Consider the following 16,475-nt stretch of genomic DNA (forward strand, 5'->3'; position numbering starts at 1 on the left):
AACAATTCACCTTCTCCTCCTTTCCCCAGATTGCAATAGAGGGGTTTGCACAGGATTTTTTCCTAAACTTGGGCACAATTTATCAGGGATTTGTGGAGCTGTAGCTGCTCAACTTCTTTGCAGTATGCATTGCCACTTACGGCTGATGCTCGTACTGGTGGCTTTAGCTGCGGAGAGGTGCCTGAAGCAGTTTTCGGGGGGGAAGAAGGCAAAATCTTGATGGCAGCGAAAAGCCAATCGGAAAGCAGGATGTGGCTTTGTTGGGGTGTGTGGGGGGAAATAACGGAACACGATTTACGCTTCATGAGAAATTAAAGCCTGTTCCACCCTCTGGACAATTGATCATTCCTAGATACGGAGAATCAACAGTTTCCTGTAATCCGCTCCAGAGGCATGCACGTGCACGCCCGCCGCTGCTTGTTCTGAGCAAAACACGGTGCTCTAACTCACGGCCCAGCCCCTGCCGAGATGACTTTTTTTTTTCTTTAAGGGGACGAGGAGAAATGCTAGATGCTGGCGCCAAGGATATTCCAGAGAGAGTAGCGTCCAGAGACAAGTGGTCTGGGCCTGAATGGGTATCATTCTGCACACAATAGTCACATTTCCTCACATTAATACCAAGGTCCTTTTTATGTCTCGAGGCACAATGCTGACCCACGCGTTCCATCTGATAACTCCTGTTTTAGCAGTTTGATGTCAGCGTGGGATGTTGGGCTCCCAAAGCTTCCTATACCCTAATGGAAAGTGGATACACCGATTGTGTCGCTGGGGGGGGTTGGGGGGGGACACGTCCTCCCTCCGAATTTCCTGACGAGGGTGTTTTCAAAGCAGTGCTTACGAAGCCAAGTGAGGTGAGGGGGGGGGGTTGGGTAGCACGGGTGGTTCTGCACGAAGGCAGCGTTCTCCCTTTTAGGTGCTTCACCTTGAGCTTGCTTTGGGCCGGCTTCCCCTGGGATTTTGAGCACCCTCTCCCTCCAGTTGGTACGGAAATAAAATGCGCCTTTTCCCCTGCCCCAAACTTAATGACAAAAGCTACCGCAGCTTTTTTAAAAGAAAGATTTTGCTGTTGTAGCGTGTGCGTGTCTGAGGAGTTGGGGGGGTGACAAGTGACATAGCGCTCGGCACTCTTATCTTGTCCCTGGCTCTTTACAAGAGCCATGGTCAATCTGTCTGTGCTGTCGGCTTCTCTTTCCAATTCCTCCACAATGGCCAGAGAGGAGCGCGAGGTGATGGTCCTTCACCTGCCCGGCCGTTGCGATGTCTGTGCTGAGCATTACTCGGGTGAGGTTTTCCTCCCCACCCTGCCTGCTCCTTCCCAGCCTGCTCCAGAAACTTGCAGCTAGTTGCTTATTCCCACCTGCCTTTAACCTGGGTGTTGGTTTAAGAGGGATGAGCCCAGCTGATTTCAGGCTTTCTGCTGCAGCTCAGCGCACCACCGTATCGTGGGAACGTGGGATAGTTGGGGCACAATTATTTCTCTAACAACATTTGGCCCAAATTACTCAAGTCTGATGGGGATGAGTCCAGACTTGGCACATCCGTGGCAGGACAGCAAAGCAAAGGATCCCCTTGAGATCCTGCTTGTGCAATCCCTCACTGCCAGTGATGAGTTAGCGGTATCTCTACTGCTCCTAACAAGCTCCTGTCATGCCATGTGCTGATGTGTTTTTATTTATTTTTTTTTAAGGCAACAGATTCTAAAAGCGGAACAGTTTTTGGCTGCTCGCAAGGTGGTTCAACGCAAGTGGTTGAGGCTTAGATTTGCTCAGACCCCCTGAAGAAAGCCTCGATAAAATAGCTTTTTTTTAATAAAAACCCCCAAACCTTAAATACTTCCACTTAAACTAGATCCTTGATATTCTTCTGAGAAAACCATCGAAGTGCTAATGTAGTATTCTGCTCTGATTTATTAGCCTATTTACCATGCAGATGCACTGGGGAGTGCATGTAGATCTAAAGTAACGTGCACTGACACCTGCACAGCCAAAAAGTGCCTCCTCTCCAATTTCCACTCCTTTCTCCCAAAGAAAAAGATGGCCTTAAGATGCTGCAGGCATCCAGTGGTGGCTTCGCTCCAGAGACTTTTGGGTCTTCTCAGGCGTTAAGGGCAGCACTGGGGACCTGTACAAGGGAAGGGATGGAAAGGGGATCTTAAGTGAAAGGAGATCTCTTAAGGCAAAAGGTGAAAAGCCTTAAACTTTGGCATATGACTTCGTGGGTTTGTTTTCAGGGTTGTCTTTGCATAGAATATGTCATTATCTAAACAGGGAGTGGAGGGGAAGCAAGTAGGGGATTTCATTTCTCTGGGTTGCTATCAGGATGTTATGTAAAAGGCAGCTGGGATGAAACTGCTTTGGAGTATAGCAAATAAATTTCCTGCTGCATTTCTCGCTTCCAAGTATTAAATCTCCTTGTTCATGTCGAAGCTGGATGGGTCTCGTTCTGCAAACGGTGGGAAATAAAAAATGGAGGCATGCCACAGTGCCCTGGCAGGGCTCTGAATGTGCTGACACGAGGCCACCAGCGTAAGTCTAATGTTGGCAATTCATCAGCGTTGCTAAAACTGAAGTGAACTCCCAGCGAGTCGCTTGTAGCATATTCAGTAATGCTGCGTGCTTGTACGCATGCATCCTAGAAATTCGGGATATGCGTGTCGCCTTGATGTGGCTGCCAGGGGATGTTGGAGATGCATTGCTGACTTTTTGGTTTTCCCCTGGGCAGAACCTGGAGCACAGCCTAACAGATAAGGTCGGCCACCCCTGGCAGCTCTCCTTTAACTATGTGCGAGGACAGAGACAATAATGCCCGTAGCTAGCTAGCTTGCCTAAAATAGACTTTTGCAGCCTGCTTTGTGCAGCAAGGAGGACCACCAAAATAGAAATGAAAATTTTACATGGCCCTGACCTCTTTTTTCTGTTTAAGTATGCTTAATCCTGACGTTCAGGTGTGAAATCTAGTTATTACTCCTGGTAGTGAGACATAACTGGTGACTGATGGATAGTTTCTTCCTTGTCAGTAGAAGGTAAATCCATGGTTTACTGTATCCATTTTGACCCCATGAAGGGCTCCTCCATGGAGGTGCAAGGGTCAAGGGTGTTGCATCTTTTCAGCTCCTCCATAACTGGAGGAAAGCAGCGATAGTGCCGTGAAGGAGGAGAAAATGGGTGGCAGGCTGGTGGCAGTTGGTCTTGGGCTTTAGCCAAGCTATCTCCTGACGGATGTGTCACGGGCAACCTCGGGCAGGGTTTTATCCCGCACTGCCTAGTGGCTTCCCCCGCAGTAAGTAAATGGGTCGTTCGTAAGCCAGGCAGAAGAGCACTCGGGAAGTCTCTGTGCATTCCCCCCCCTTCCCCCCATTTTTTGTGTTCCAGTGGATTTGCTGCTATCCCTGAGTAACGTTATAGCACTCCGGTGGGCCTTTAAGATAACAGCCCAGAACTGGGATGGCCATATCTGTCTGTCTCCTTTCCCCGGATCAAGTCTGAGCGGTGTGTTGTTTGGATGAAATGATGAATGAGGCTCTGGGCTTCCCAAAGCATCATCTCCGTACCCAGAACAGCTTTTTTTTTGAGAAGTTTGAAAGACCCCGGTCCAACAGATGTAATTAGATGTCTTTGCTTGTGTTGATAAAGCAGCACTCGGTGCTCATCTGAGATGAGTACCTGAGAGAGCTGTCAGCGGAGAAGACTGATACACGCTTGAAACTGATAAGAGGAACCAAGAGTTTGCTGCATGATAAAAGGACAATGTGAATTTCTGTTGCGTTTGTATGAATCCGTAAGGACAGACTGCAGATGTCTTCTTAGCACGTGCTTGCTATTGTTCAGGGTTGTGGGTATCTTTTGTCTCTCCAGAACTATTTCTTGCAAGAGCATAAAAACCAAAACATGTTTTCTCCTCAATGAATATTTATGGCTTCCAAATCTTCCAGCATACTTTTGCATGTGTAATTAGGCTGTAAGTTGAGTAAGTGAGCATTGGAGAACTACAAATGTAAGAGCCTGGGGAAAACGCTTGATGTTTCTGGTTTATTTGGGTGCTTGCTTTTTAATAATAAATAGCATTTTTTAGATAAAACAGCTTGTGTTTTCCAAAAGATGTGTCAAAAGCAGTAATAATTGGGACTGTTGCACCAGCAGACTTGTCTAGTTTTTAATCACATGTACAGCATCCAAGTGAACTTTGGGAGAAGTTGGGTGATGTAACCAAAGCCTCTGAACCATCTTACTTTGTTCAGCGGGAGATGAAGGCAATCCTTTCCTTCTCTACTGCGGTCAACTCTGCTCCCAGTTTGAGTTGCAGCCTTTTAACCCCACCGCAGACATGACTTAAATTCCAGTCTCATCAGGGATGGTTTTGGTTAAAGCAGCTTCCTCTGTGCAAAAAAAAAAAAAAATCATTGCTTTTTTGGAGTTCTTAGAGTTTTTACGTGTACGCAGCTGAATTGCATCCTCAGTCAGCTTATTTTTTGGACAGTAGCAGGGCTGGGCTTGAAGGTGCCTGTGTGTGTGGTCAGCCTGTGTAATGGGATTGCAGCAGTTCTTGTAGGTAAGGATTTGGAAGTCCAGATCTGGAAAGGAAGCAAAAACCTCCTCTGAATATCTGTAACTGTTACGTCTCTGTACTTTTCCACAGCTTGGCCTCTGGAAAGTTTTTTGGTATTCAGTGGGTTTTTTCCATGCTGTCACTATGCTCGTTTGAATGAAAACCGTTCATGTGTTTCATGTATAATTTTGGTAGCAGCTCAGTCTTGTGGGTTTTTTGGAGAGTGTGAAGATAAAGGACTTAAGGAAAAGGATGCACAGACAGTACCTGTGGTACTAACGATGCTACAGAGAAGCTGCCTTGGATGCAAGCAGTATGGAGTGGGCTTGTGGCAAAAACAACTGGGTTTTATTTGTTTTTTAGCTTATACCCCAAAAATTGCTTCATAGATACCCGAAGAAAATGTTTATATCGGAGCTTGGAAGTTTGAACTGGCAACTTCCCGGGTACCCCTGTCCCTGTATCCCATCTGCATATTAAGTGATGTTTAATAGTCTCTAAACAGCAGTTTTCTTTCCCAAGAGCTCTGTTGCTTTACGCTTAGATTTATGGAGGCAGCGTGGTGAGTTGACAGGACACTAATGTGCTCATCTTCAAGTCACTGCGTGTGATCTCTCGCAGCCGGCTCCCTTGGAAATGCCTGGGTGTTACTGTTGACTCTTTAACAAGGACAAGAATCGTTTCCAAACGAGCGTGACTCATGCAATCTTAGCCTCAATCTATCAAACAACGATGCATGGGATTAAATGATTACCTAAAGGATTAGGAATTAGATTTTGAGGGGGGGAGGGAAGGGAGTGGTGAAGGGTAAAAATACATAGGGAATCTGAAGGAAAAAAAAAAAAGCTGCAAGACACAAACCCTAACTGATCAGGTAACGCCAAAGGCTGCTTCTACGCTTTACGATTCCAAAATGGGAAATGTTGTAAAAATTGAATCTCTGCTTTTCTCTAGAGATCCTCCTCTGCCAAGAGAGTGATACTTCACCTCGTTCTGAGCCTTGTGCTTGGTTCCTGCTGCCTGTCAGGTACTTGTGATAGTAACACTTTTCTGACTTTATTTTATTTTTTTTTTCCCCTTTCCAGCTGAAAATGAAAGTGCTGGCTGCGTCTTACTGCACACATCAAGGAAGGTAAGTAGGAATGCTGTGTGATCAATTTATTATTTTTTCATCATCTAGAAGCAGAGGAAAGGATCTTGAAACACTTTGTGGGGGTGGGGAGGTGGCTTTTACTGGCCAAAACAGAAGGTGTATTAATGCCTCTTTCTTTGAATTCCTCTGTCTTTATTTAAACCTAAAAAGCCATGTGCTGCTCATTCTCCAAACAATTTCTTTGTAATTCTGATTGTTCCACTGCTTTTTGTCCCAGACAATTCCTTGACATGTTAATTCATCACTTTATTTTCTGCAGCTGCCTGCTAAGGGATCCAAGTATACACTATAGAGATTCAGGCTGCTGAGCTTCTCTCAAGCCGAAAACAGAAACACCCAATAGACATTGCTGTGATTTGGTTTCCTGTTTATTCCAGCTAATCAGATCTGCCTTCACGAGGTTCAGCAGGAGTGAATTCCCTGGAAAACACACAGTCTAGGAGGATGATTAGGAAACAACGCTTAGTTTACGCTTGCTCTTGAGACTGTAACTCAATAATGATAAGGTGAAAATGCAAAAAAAAAAAAACCCAACACCCTTATATAGGCTGTATTAGTACAAATCTCTGACTGAGAGTACACAAAGTATGCAGAGAGGAAATGGGTTGATATTTAATACCAAATGAAGTCTCAGTCTTTGGGGCTGTGAGGTATGGCTCATGGTGCTCTAAGTTGTCTTGACTCTTGCCTTGACTGCCAGCTGGAGGGGCTGGCTGGCTGCGTGAAAACTTGTAGCATCGCTAATCCTGGTAAATCATATATTGCAGGCTTTGTTGAAGGTTGTAACTTGGGTTCTTAAATCTGTGTACCAAAGCCTTGGGGGCTTTTTAGGGAATCCCAGAGAGCTCTTTAACTCTGCTTTGCTTTAGGCCTCTAAGACACCTTTTCAGGATTTGAGCTATTTCAGCAGGCTGAATTAGTAGGGGGAGGAAAATGTGTAATAGCTTTAGTAGAAGAAACCTTCCTCCCAAGTTAAAAAAACAAACAAAAAACCAACAAAAACCCACACCACCACCAAAAAAAATTAAACATTGTTTGATATTAAGTCATAGAAGTTAAAGTAAGCTATTCTGTGCTCAGGAATGGAAATGTCTTTGTTGATAATTTGTCTTGTCTAATACTAGTGCCAAGGTTCTGAGTTGTATAGACTTGACTGAAAGTAACCGAAGAACTTAATCACTTAAAGTGCAAATTCTAAGCCTAAATGCAGGATCTGCCTCTGATAAGAAATAGTTGGAAACTGCTAACACATAAGTGTCTCTTCTATTTTATTTTTCCTTTTTAGAGCTGTAGGATTCCTGCTTTTCTGGCCTATAGTTCACGCTTGAGCATTTTAGCGTGCTGTTGAGCAACAAATACCAGAGAGCTAGCATGCTTTAGCAGGGCTTGGGAAAAGATACTATTGCCAGTTTTTGCCTCCAGGGAGGACGAGTGGAAATTTTGTGCTTCAAATGCAAAGGAAATTGGGACCCGAGTCACGGAGGAGATCGCTCCAAGTGTATGGGAAGGGGGAATAGCGAGCAGAAAAGTGGTCAGGTCAGAAGCTTTTTCTGGAGATCTTTCCCTGCTAGGTTGTCCCTGTTTCTGGTTGGTAGCCTGTAGTTGTTGTGCCCTTTCAGGAGCGGTGGAAGAGTAATTTATGTCTTGGGCAAGTTGCTACCTGGCATGGCACTTGGTAGGCATAAATAAGGAGAAGCTCCTTGACACAGTTTGAACTATTTATTTAATCATGATCACAGTGTGTTTTCTGAGGGAATTGGCCCAAGTGACTATGGCAACAGCAGAGGTAGAGCTCTGCTCAGGACAACGTGCTTTTTGGACACCCCTTCTCAAAGATTCTTGCAGCGTCTGTAAGTGGAGGTGGTCTCCAGAGCAGCCACACAGCAGAGTACTTGCGTTTTGGGCCTTCTTGATGAGCGAGAGCTCTTTTTTGCACAGACAGTGTGTGACTTTGGCCAAGAGACCTGCCTGAAGTTGGGGGAGGCTGTTTCAACATGTTCCCCCTTCTTTGGCACAACAGCCTCTGTTCTTGCCACGATGCAATGTGCAGTTTTGCAATCAAGGACACTTAATGCTATTAAAATGGCTATTGGGTAGCTGTCTTGGGTTTCTTGCTAAGCAGTTTCCAGCATCAAGTTTCCAGCGTCAAGTATCCTGGTGTGACTTGACTATCTAGCTAAAAGTATTTGTGAAGGAGCAATTATTAATCTTTCCTGAAACCACCGGGTGTCCTGACTGGAACAGTTCTGTTTGAGCTATCTCTTAAGGCGTTGCTGTAGTAGTGCTTCCACTAATTTGATTTTGGTTTGTCTCAGGGAGTGATGTATTTATATCCTTTCATGGTGGCTAGTTGCTAGACGTGTAATGTGCATATCTTCCCCAACGTTATGGGAGTGATAATAAGGATGGGTATTGCCCCTGTTTCCTATAAAGGATCAGGGGAATAGAACAGGACTGAGGCACGCAAAATTATTTACCCAGGTATTGCCTGAAGCCTGTGGCAGAGCTGGAGCTGAATCCTTATGACTTGCAGTAAGCTGCTGACAGTGCTGTCCTGCCACAACAAGCAAACAATGCTGTCATGCACAGCTTGCTGGAGGATCAGTGTTGATTGAGATGATGTGGGCAGATAATAGCCCTCTTCTGAATGCTTTTGATTCATTTCTGCTGTCCCTCAATTTTCTTCTTCCACTGTTCTGCTTCTGGTGGCTTCTCTCATGCATGGGAGAAATTGGTGACACAATGCCACTCTTGCTTTTTTGAAAGCTCCTCCACGCTGTGGCACTCCTGATGCTCTTAACCTTCCTCATACCTCCATGGGTACATCCTCTGCCATCCACCTTGTTAAATCCTGTCTCGGTCATTTGGCCTCTTTGCTGTTTGAACCTACATCCTAGGTTGGACTCTGCATGCCAGACAAGCTGAAATGAGTTACCTTTGGGAGGTGGTTGCTGGTCATATGGTGACCCCACGAACACCAGTGTTACAGATGGTGATAGGTGTTTTAACCAACTCTTATGCAGTGATAATTTGAGACTGACTTAGCCACTTGCAGTTATATGGTCTCTTTTAGGTGCAGTTGTAATGTAGCTGTGTCACTGTCTCCTCTCCTAAGAGCAGATGGCAACAAAGCCTTGGGGGTGGGAGCTGAAATCCTTCAGAGAATCCTCCCTCTCAAGGATGCTGTGTAAGAAGTGATTGATGCAAAGTAAAACAGTGCTAATTGCAATGGATGTGTACTGACAACTTGATAGTTGCTGTGATAATTACAGTAATTAGTGAAATATTAGCATTTTTTCCCCTGTGTCTAGGCTATAAATGGAAAAGGTAGAAAGGGTATGCGTGAGAGGAGGGTATCCATGACTCAGGCTCTGGAGTGGTCCTGTAACTTGGGGGGAATGTGCCAAGGTCCTGGTTGTGGAGGCAACTTGGTGTCAGACTTGTAAAAGCAATTTAGAGCTTGATTCTTACATTTAAATGCTCAGTTCCCCTTAAGCTCAGTATCTTGACAATCTGGTCCTCAACATCATGAATTCAAGCCTGGCTGGTTTCCCGTCGGAAGGAAGATCCATATAACAAAGTGCAGTTCCCATTTCCTCACTCAATCTTAAGCTGTTGAAGGAGAGGACAAGACTGTCGGTCTTTTCTGACCGGTGCTGTGAGTGCTAACTGTCTGTGTGGATTTCCAAGGACTGTGAAATGGGAATGATGCATTTGTACTTTGATTACTCAATCAATGAATGTCACAGCTGACAAATAGAGAAAGGAGTTGAGGTTCTGTAATACAGCATGGCTGTTTCTTCCATCTCAAGACCAACAAGTCTGGGGCAGCGGAGGGAACCAGCAGAGAGCTGAGACAGTTTCAGCCTCTGTCTGCTGTCTTTTTTTTTTTTCCATTGATTCAAAGCTAAATGTTACGCACGAAGGAAGAAAACTTCCTTGGGAGTGGGAACAACAGAAACTTAAGAAGTGTCAAAAAAGGTGATGGGCTGGATGGCGTTCCCCATCTCCCACTTCAGGCTCCCTAATTGGGAGCACTGGGGAGAGATGGTTCCCAGCTTGAGAAGAACTGGGTTAGGTTGCACTGAGATGCACACTGGTAACTTTTCATGCTGCTGAGCTCAGAGTCTCTTTCTAACAAATAACTTTTCCCACGTTTCTGCAAACTTCTTGAATTATTTAAACCTAAGGAGAATTTTAAATGCTACCTTAAGCACTTTTGCTTTTAGGCTAACTTCTGTGCTTTATCCTAGGCAAGAAAACTATTTTTTTTTTAATTCTGCTTTCTATGTCAGGGTGTAAACGGTGCCTAGGCATTCACCTATGATGACTCTGTTAGGATAAGCCTTGAAAATGCAAGCCTTCAATGCATTAATAATATAACATAAAACTCCTTTTCTTCTATAATGTGATCTGAATGGTCAAAGTGATTCCAGAATTGCTGGTTCGGTGGCAGTAACCTCAACAAAACTGTCTGCTTGTGAACTATGCAGATCCTAGTCCTTTGCTGTTAGGTATTGTGTACAGCTGTCTAACGCTGACCTCTTCTTAACGCAGTACCTGAAATTAAAGAATTTTGAGGAGGAAGTCCGAGCCCACCGAGACCTGGATGGGTTCTTGGCCAGAGCCAGCATCATCCTTGATGAAACGGCCACATCCTTGGATGATGTTCTTCGAGAGATGCTGAAACACTTTGCTGAAGATCCCGAGAACATGGAGCCAAGCTGCAACTTTGAAAAAATCATGAGCACTTTATTCACGGATTCAGGGACCCCACGAGAAGGGAATGGTAATCAACTCCTGATTTGTTTTTGCCTGTGGGTTACTGTTAAGTTGTCATCCTTTCCGTCGGTGGTGTGTTGAACACTCACTACTGCGTGGTCCCCAGACTTGCATGTTGCATGTGACACTAGGGGTTTATTTTTCCATGTCACCCAGGCTGAAGGGTCTCATGTCTCTGGGGGTTTTTATGTTTTGGTGGAGTCTTGCTCCTATTCCATTAAGATGACACATAGTGGTGTTCTCTGGGGTGAGAAGTCTACAGCACTGGAGCGTCTTGTCTGTTTGGACCCATTAGGTATGCTTGTCCTCAGACAAGTGTCTGATGCTCTTCAGCAGAGAGATGCTTGCTGGTGTCCCTTCAGAAATGGCTCCTTTGCCTTGTGATTCTTCACCTGAATTCACATAGGCTGGGGAAGTTTGACTGCTTTGGACAAGTAATTGGTTGGGGAGGGCTGAGCCTTTGTGTTGCTCCCAGCCCACTGGAAGGGACGAGAGGCACTTTGTTTTCCTCCAGGAACTCAACTAGGGCAGCCCTGGCCAACGTTGTTGGCTCACGTGTCACCTTAACCTATCAGCAAATGTTATAGCGTAGTCTAAAACACTACCTTTTAGCCCAAGATGTAAAGAAGCTTAACTAAGCGTTGTTTCTCTGTAGGCACCCATGATGTTTCAGAGTCAACAGGAATGAATATACAAACATGTACATCGCACCTCAAATGTAACTGTCACAGCCTCAGTGAATTTTTTTAACAGATATGTCAAGTCCTGAGCATGTAGTAAGCATGTTCATGCTTTGGTTACTTCTTGCTACCTGTCTTAGAGCTTCGCATTTATAATCTCTTTAATTTAGGCTTTCTGCCAATAAAGAAAAATTAAGCAATGCCATAAAATAATCTGAGAACAGTAGTTAGGAAGAGGGGGAGAGAGGGCAGGGGAGTCGGAAGACAAAGCCTCTTCCAGTCCTGTCTGTGCGTGTGTTGAATAACGCTAATCTAATATTGCAGTAGGTTGATGTTGGGAGGAGAAAACAGCTGCCTTTCCAAGCTGTGAATAGTTTAAGGACAGACTTCAAAAGCATCAGGACAAATGCTTCCATCTTTCTCTGTCATCCCTCACCCTTGCATCAATCCACTGTGCAGATAAATAAGTACGCTTGGTCTTAGTACTCGGCTTCCATTTGAAAGGAAATGTTATTTGTAGTTGCAAACCAAACATGGACAGCCTGTAACGTTTCCCTCTCTTCTTTTCCTAGTTCACCTCTTATCAGATACAATTCAAGGGGTCACAGCGACAGTCACAGGGGTGCAGTATCAGCAGTCCTGGCTCTGTATCATGTAAGTACCTGGGTTAGATGAGCAGAATCCACTGGCTGCTCAAAACTTGTAACTCTTCCTGCTGCTGGGAAGAATAGCAGTTCAGAATGTGCCCTTGTAAATCGGGATGGTGGTGCCCTCTCCATCTGTGCGTCCTGGCCTGTGGGATCTCAGCCGCAGCATTGGGCTCCTCCCCTTTGCAAATGGTCAAGCAGCAGCCTGAGCAGAGATGATCGCAGTCTCTACAGGGCATTAAGCTCTTGGATGCTATTGTAAATCTGGTGTTAACAAGCTAAGAACGCTGAAAAAAATCTGAGCCAGAAAATGCTAATTACTGAGAAATGTTAATGAGAGGAACTTCTGAAAGGGACAAGCAAACTGGTTCGTGGACTACTTTGTCTGCCAAAGTCTGGGAACTTGTACCAAAAGATTTCTTGGGTCCTTTGATGAAAACACCTAAACTTTTGTAACTGAAGATTGAAGTCAGAAATTCTGACACTATTTAGACGTTGATTACTTTGTCTAACAATTAATTCAGACACTGATTAATTGTCAACACTGTTAAACATTGGAGCAGACCCTTAAGACAGTAAGGACTCTGTCACCTGGGATTTATGAGATGTGGTGGCTTCACCCCAGCTTCCACTTGACCAAAACTGGGTTTTGAAACAATTGTCTCAGTGTCAAGCATGTTGGGCGAGCCAAACTGTCCCTTCACAGAGGAAGGCCAGAACCTGAGTCAGAGCCAACCAAAGCAATGCGATTTGACTTCTGTCTGTTGCCTTATGCATGTGCAATCTCTAAGTCAGGTTGTCAAGAAATATGTTAATTCCCAGAGAAATTACTAGGATATGTTGGATAGGTGCCTAAAGGCTCGGGGAGCGCATGCACATATTCTAGCCTTCACAGCCAGTTTGCTAGGACAACTATCAATAGCTTTCCTTCTACTAGCAGTTCTTCTCCTACCCTCTGCTTATGGCTGGAAAAAATGTACAGTATTCTGCCTTGGAAATAGATGACTTAAAAAACCCCAAACAAACAAAACCAAAAAAAACCCCAAAACCAAAACACAAAACAATAACCCTAAAAAAAAAATCAACAAACAACAAAAAACCCACCCTTGTTTCCAATCTCTTATGAAAGAGAAAAATGTGATCTCTATGTAAAAAGGTAACTTGCGTATCGGGGCTCTGTCCTGTGAAATAAGTGAACCGGATAGTCTGTGCTGCATGTGCTACTGTGAGCTGTACTCTTACGTCTGGCAGGTACAGAGCAGCTTGCACAAAGAAGAAAATGAGTTTATACAGTAAAATGGTCTTTCTGTATTATCAACCAAGAGGGCTTTGGAGCAGTTTTCTCCCCTTTGGATGCCATAGGTAGGACAGCAGCAATAAGGATATGTGCATCTTAATCTAGGAAGGGTAGAGGGTGGAAGTTTCTATTGTGGCATGTGATGTGGCTCTATGGAGGTCTTTGGAGAGTGACATAATAACAAAGCTTTTCTAGAGGTCATGATACAAATGCTGTGATTATATACATGAAGCTAAAAAGGGGAGGTTCAGCCTTTCTGTAGAAAGTGTGCCAAGGCTGTAAATGCATCCATGTAAGTAATACTAGCTTCCATGACAAGACATGATTTGAAAAATAAGCTTACAGCCTGAAGGTGTCTTGTGCAAAACTTTCCTTGTTTCTTCCTTTTGTTACTCTGAAGAGGGAGAAGAAAGTGGTGGGAAAGCAGTGATGAGTTATTAACTATCATTATCTAATTATTGCACTGTATTTCTGCTGTAGGTAGTGTGCAACAGATTGTGAACCATATTTTTAGACCTTATATTTTTCTTGAAGTCAGACTGCAAAACAACTTCCAAGACTCTGAAGTAAAAGGAATTTGTTGATGAAAAAAATTTCCATATGAGTGGGAAGAACCTTTAAGATATCTGCTGTTCTTTATCCTTGCATTTAGTCTATACTCTTCGCTAAATTTTAAATTAGCACTGCTGTTTTTTGTGCACCTTAACTAACTTTTTATTCCTAGTGGATGAGAGAGGCTGAGTATCATGATAGCATTATATTAATGAGGAAGAGCAGCTCAGATAACGGTTTTGGTAGTGCTGTTTCTGCATTGATCTCAAGGGGAAATATTAAAGCTGAAATCAGCTTAGAGTCAGAAAGAAAAAACTTGTGTAGGATTTTCACTGAGTTGTGCAGAGCTTGGCTGCAGAAGAGCATTCCTGATGGACACAAAAATTTGGTTCCCTCTCTTTTGTGCTGGAGAGGGCTGCTCTTTCTTATGACTTATCCTCAGTGGGAAGAGCAGTGGGGGAAAACCTAGGGGGAAATAGCTATTTTGCTTCTGGTGGAATCGGTGCTTTCCTGACAGTTTCAGGTGTATTGAACTGCCGGCAAGGTCAGATGTGCCATATGGATCTGGGCTATAGCCATGTGACAGAACAAACTGTTGGGGAATTGAAGATATCAAGGTTCAAATGTTCCACTGAAGTCTAGGAAAACTGGCTTCTGATTCACAACAGGCTTTTGAGCTTTTTTCTTTGTTAAGGATGACCAAAACCTGATCTTGCTGAAGCCATACCAGGGTACATAAGCTTATGGAAACCTTGAGACTCCTTCATTAAAATTCTGTACAGCTGAGAGTAGCACAGTACTTCACATCCCACTAACAAGCAATCTTCAGCTCTAGAAGAATGAAGGTTGCTAGGTACTTGTGTACGTGATGGCTTTCTAACTAGAAAGCAAATCTTCAGAGTTACAGATTAGCTTCATCAGTCAAGGACATGATCTTGTACCTTAGAAACCATGGACACAACTCTTTTTTTTTCTCCTATTCATAGCATTTGCCAAAACAGCAAGATGCAAACCGGCATGGAGATCTCTTGCCGCTTCACTGTGAAGCTGCTGGTTGATTGTTTCATTAGAGAGCTTGGGATGAGGGATAGCCAGACCTGTCCCAGAACAGGGAGTGCTGGGGGTGCTGAACTGTTATCCTCGGACTTAGTTATTTAGCATGAGGAAGCTCTGCTGTTAGTAGGAGCTTAGGGAGGTACTTTGGTACCCCTCCAGCATGCAGTGACTGCAGCAGGTAGATGTACTGCCAGGTACCACAGGTACAGAGGGTGCTCGGAGTTCCCCATGAACGACCCAGAGCCTGGAGGGGGTAAACTGGATGCTTTGCATGTCTGGATCAGGAAAGGTGGGGAAGAAGCCCCTATGAGAGCTACTGGTTTTCGTGTTGCACAGCTTTGTGGCTCAGAAAGCCCAAGGAAGGTCCCTCCTTATCCAATGGAGAGCATAAGGAGAAGTGGCTGTCATGGCAAGCCAAGTCCTGTCACACCCAATTGTTTCTTTTGCATCTCCATTTGTCAGACAGCAAATGCCTTTTTTTTCCCCCCCCCTTGGAGTGAAGGATACCTAATGCTAAGGATGTTAAAGTAGTAACTGTTAACTGACTGCTGGTAGATTTCTCTCCTTGATGTCCTCCTAGGAGAAACACCAGCTGTGTGGGTTATTGAACAAATGCTGCCTGAGCTGAGTGGAATTCCCCAGGCATCACAATTTCCAGGCTATATTCTCCTTGCCAGGAGATAGATATAATTGCTTTCTTCCAAAACTGAATCCTTAGAAAAACACGAAACCAAGCTGCTTCGTAGTCTGGATTGAGTAGTTGAAGAGCCATCTCCTTTGGCTGCACTGGTAAGGCACATGGATTGGTGAAGGACTTATTTTCAGTGCATTCAACTGACTTGCTGTTTTAACAGGCAAAGCAGAGGGAAAAAAGCCTCTCTGCAAGCAAAGAGTGGTTTAGCAGTCGGTGTGCTCCGTGTTGCTATAAAATTGCTTACTCTGTTATAGTGTGTCATTGCAATGATTCCTGTGGAGGAGTTTAACTCAAAAACCCTCAGGTAGCCTTTCAGAAACAGGTATTGTGAGGTTATTTTGGATATCAAGCGAGACTGCTGTTCAAGTAGAGTAAAGTTTAAGAGTAGTAACTTCTCAGATTTAATGTATAACTGATGGTTGTGTGAAACATGTTACTAATGGATCTCTCAACAAAAGTAATGCAAAGCCTATTTCACGTGTTTAAGGATTTGTCCAGACCCAGAGGTTTGTGGGTCTATAGAAAAGCCACGTTGCTTCTGATTTAGCTGTTGAATAGATTTCAAATAGAGATGCTTCAGTTACTGTGTATTCCTCAGAATAGTGCCCCCTCTTTCAAAGAGCAAAACGGGATGTGATGGGAAATTAAACAGTTCAACTGTTTAAAACAAATATTCTCTTTTAGAGGAATGATTACAAGATTTGGAGTCTGGTAAACTAGAGCTTCTTCTCCAGAATTTACAACCACCATCTTAAGTGTTCTTTGGGTTCAAAGAACTAATTCATTTTCTCTTAAGTGCCTGTAGCCACCCTTGTTGGGCTGTCCCAGGTCATGCTGGAGAGCTGAAGCTCTTGCAGGTGCTGTGTTATGAAAAGGAGTTCTCAAGTTCAAACCCTTCATTAGGAATTTGGGTCCTGGGGGAGATCTGTCGGAGAGAAGGACGACTCGTTGCAGTGCCTGCAGCACGTGTACAGGGAGGAGGAGGTGTCTCCATATGCATTGACCTGTAGAAATACTTTCCCCTAGAGGGATTAACTGCTAGAGAGGATGGGTCTTTCTGGAGCCCAGC

General features: G+C 44.2%; 1 protein-coding gene across 4 annotated transcripts in view; it reads left to right on the forward strand.

Moving 5' to 3' along the window:
* SLC4A11 (solute carrier family 4 member 11) overlaps positions 1-16,475 on the forward strand; it is a 95,528-nt gene that overhangs the window by 29,856 nt on the left and 49,197 nt on the right. For 3 of the 4 annotated variants that reach the window (XM_076335647.1, XM_076335649.1, XM_076335650.1), the window contains exons 4-7: positions 5,631-5,677; positions 10,256-10,487; positions 11,136-11,198; positions 11,733-11,814. In XM_076335647.1, the coding sequence (XP_076191762.1) occupies positions 5,631-5,677; positions 10,256-10,487; positions 11,136-11,198; positions 11,733-11,814 (424 nt within the window). The remainder of the gene's footprint in view (positions 1-5,630; positions 5,678-10,255; positions 10,488-11,135; positions 11,199-11,732; positions 11,815-16,475) is intronic. The other variant, XM_076335648.1, reaches the window with a different exon arrangement.

Source organism: Aptenodytes patagonicus, chromosome 4, assembly GCF_965638725.1.
Source record: "Aptenodytes patagonicus chromosome 4, bAptPat1.pri.cur, whole genome shotgun sequence".
Taxonomy (NCBI): domain Eukaryota; kingdom Metazoa; phylum Chordata; class Aves; order Sphenisciformes; family Spheniscidae; genus Aptenodytes; species Aptenodytes patagonicus.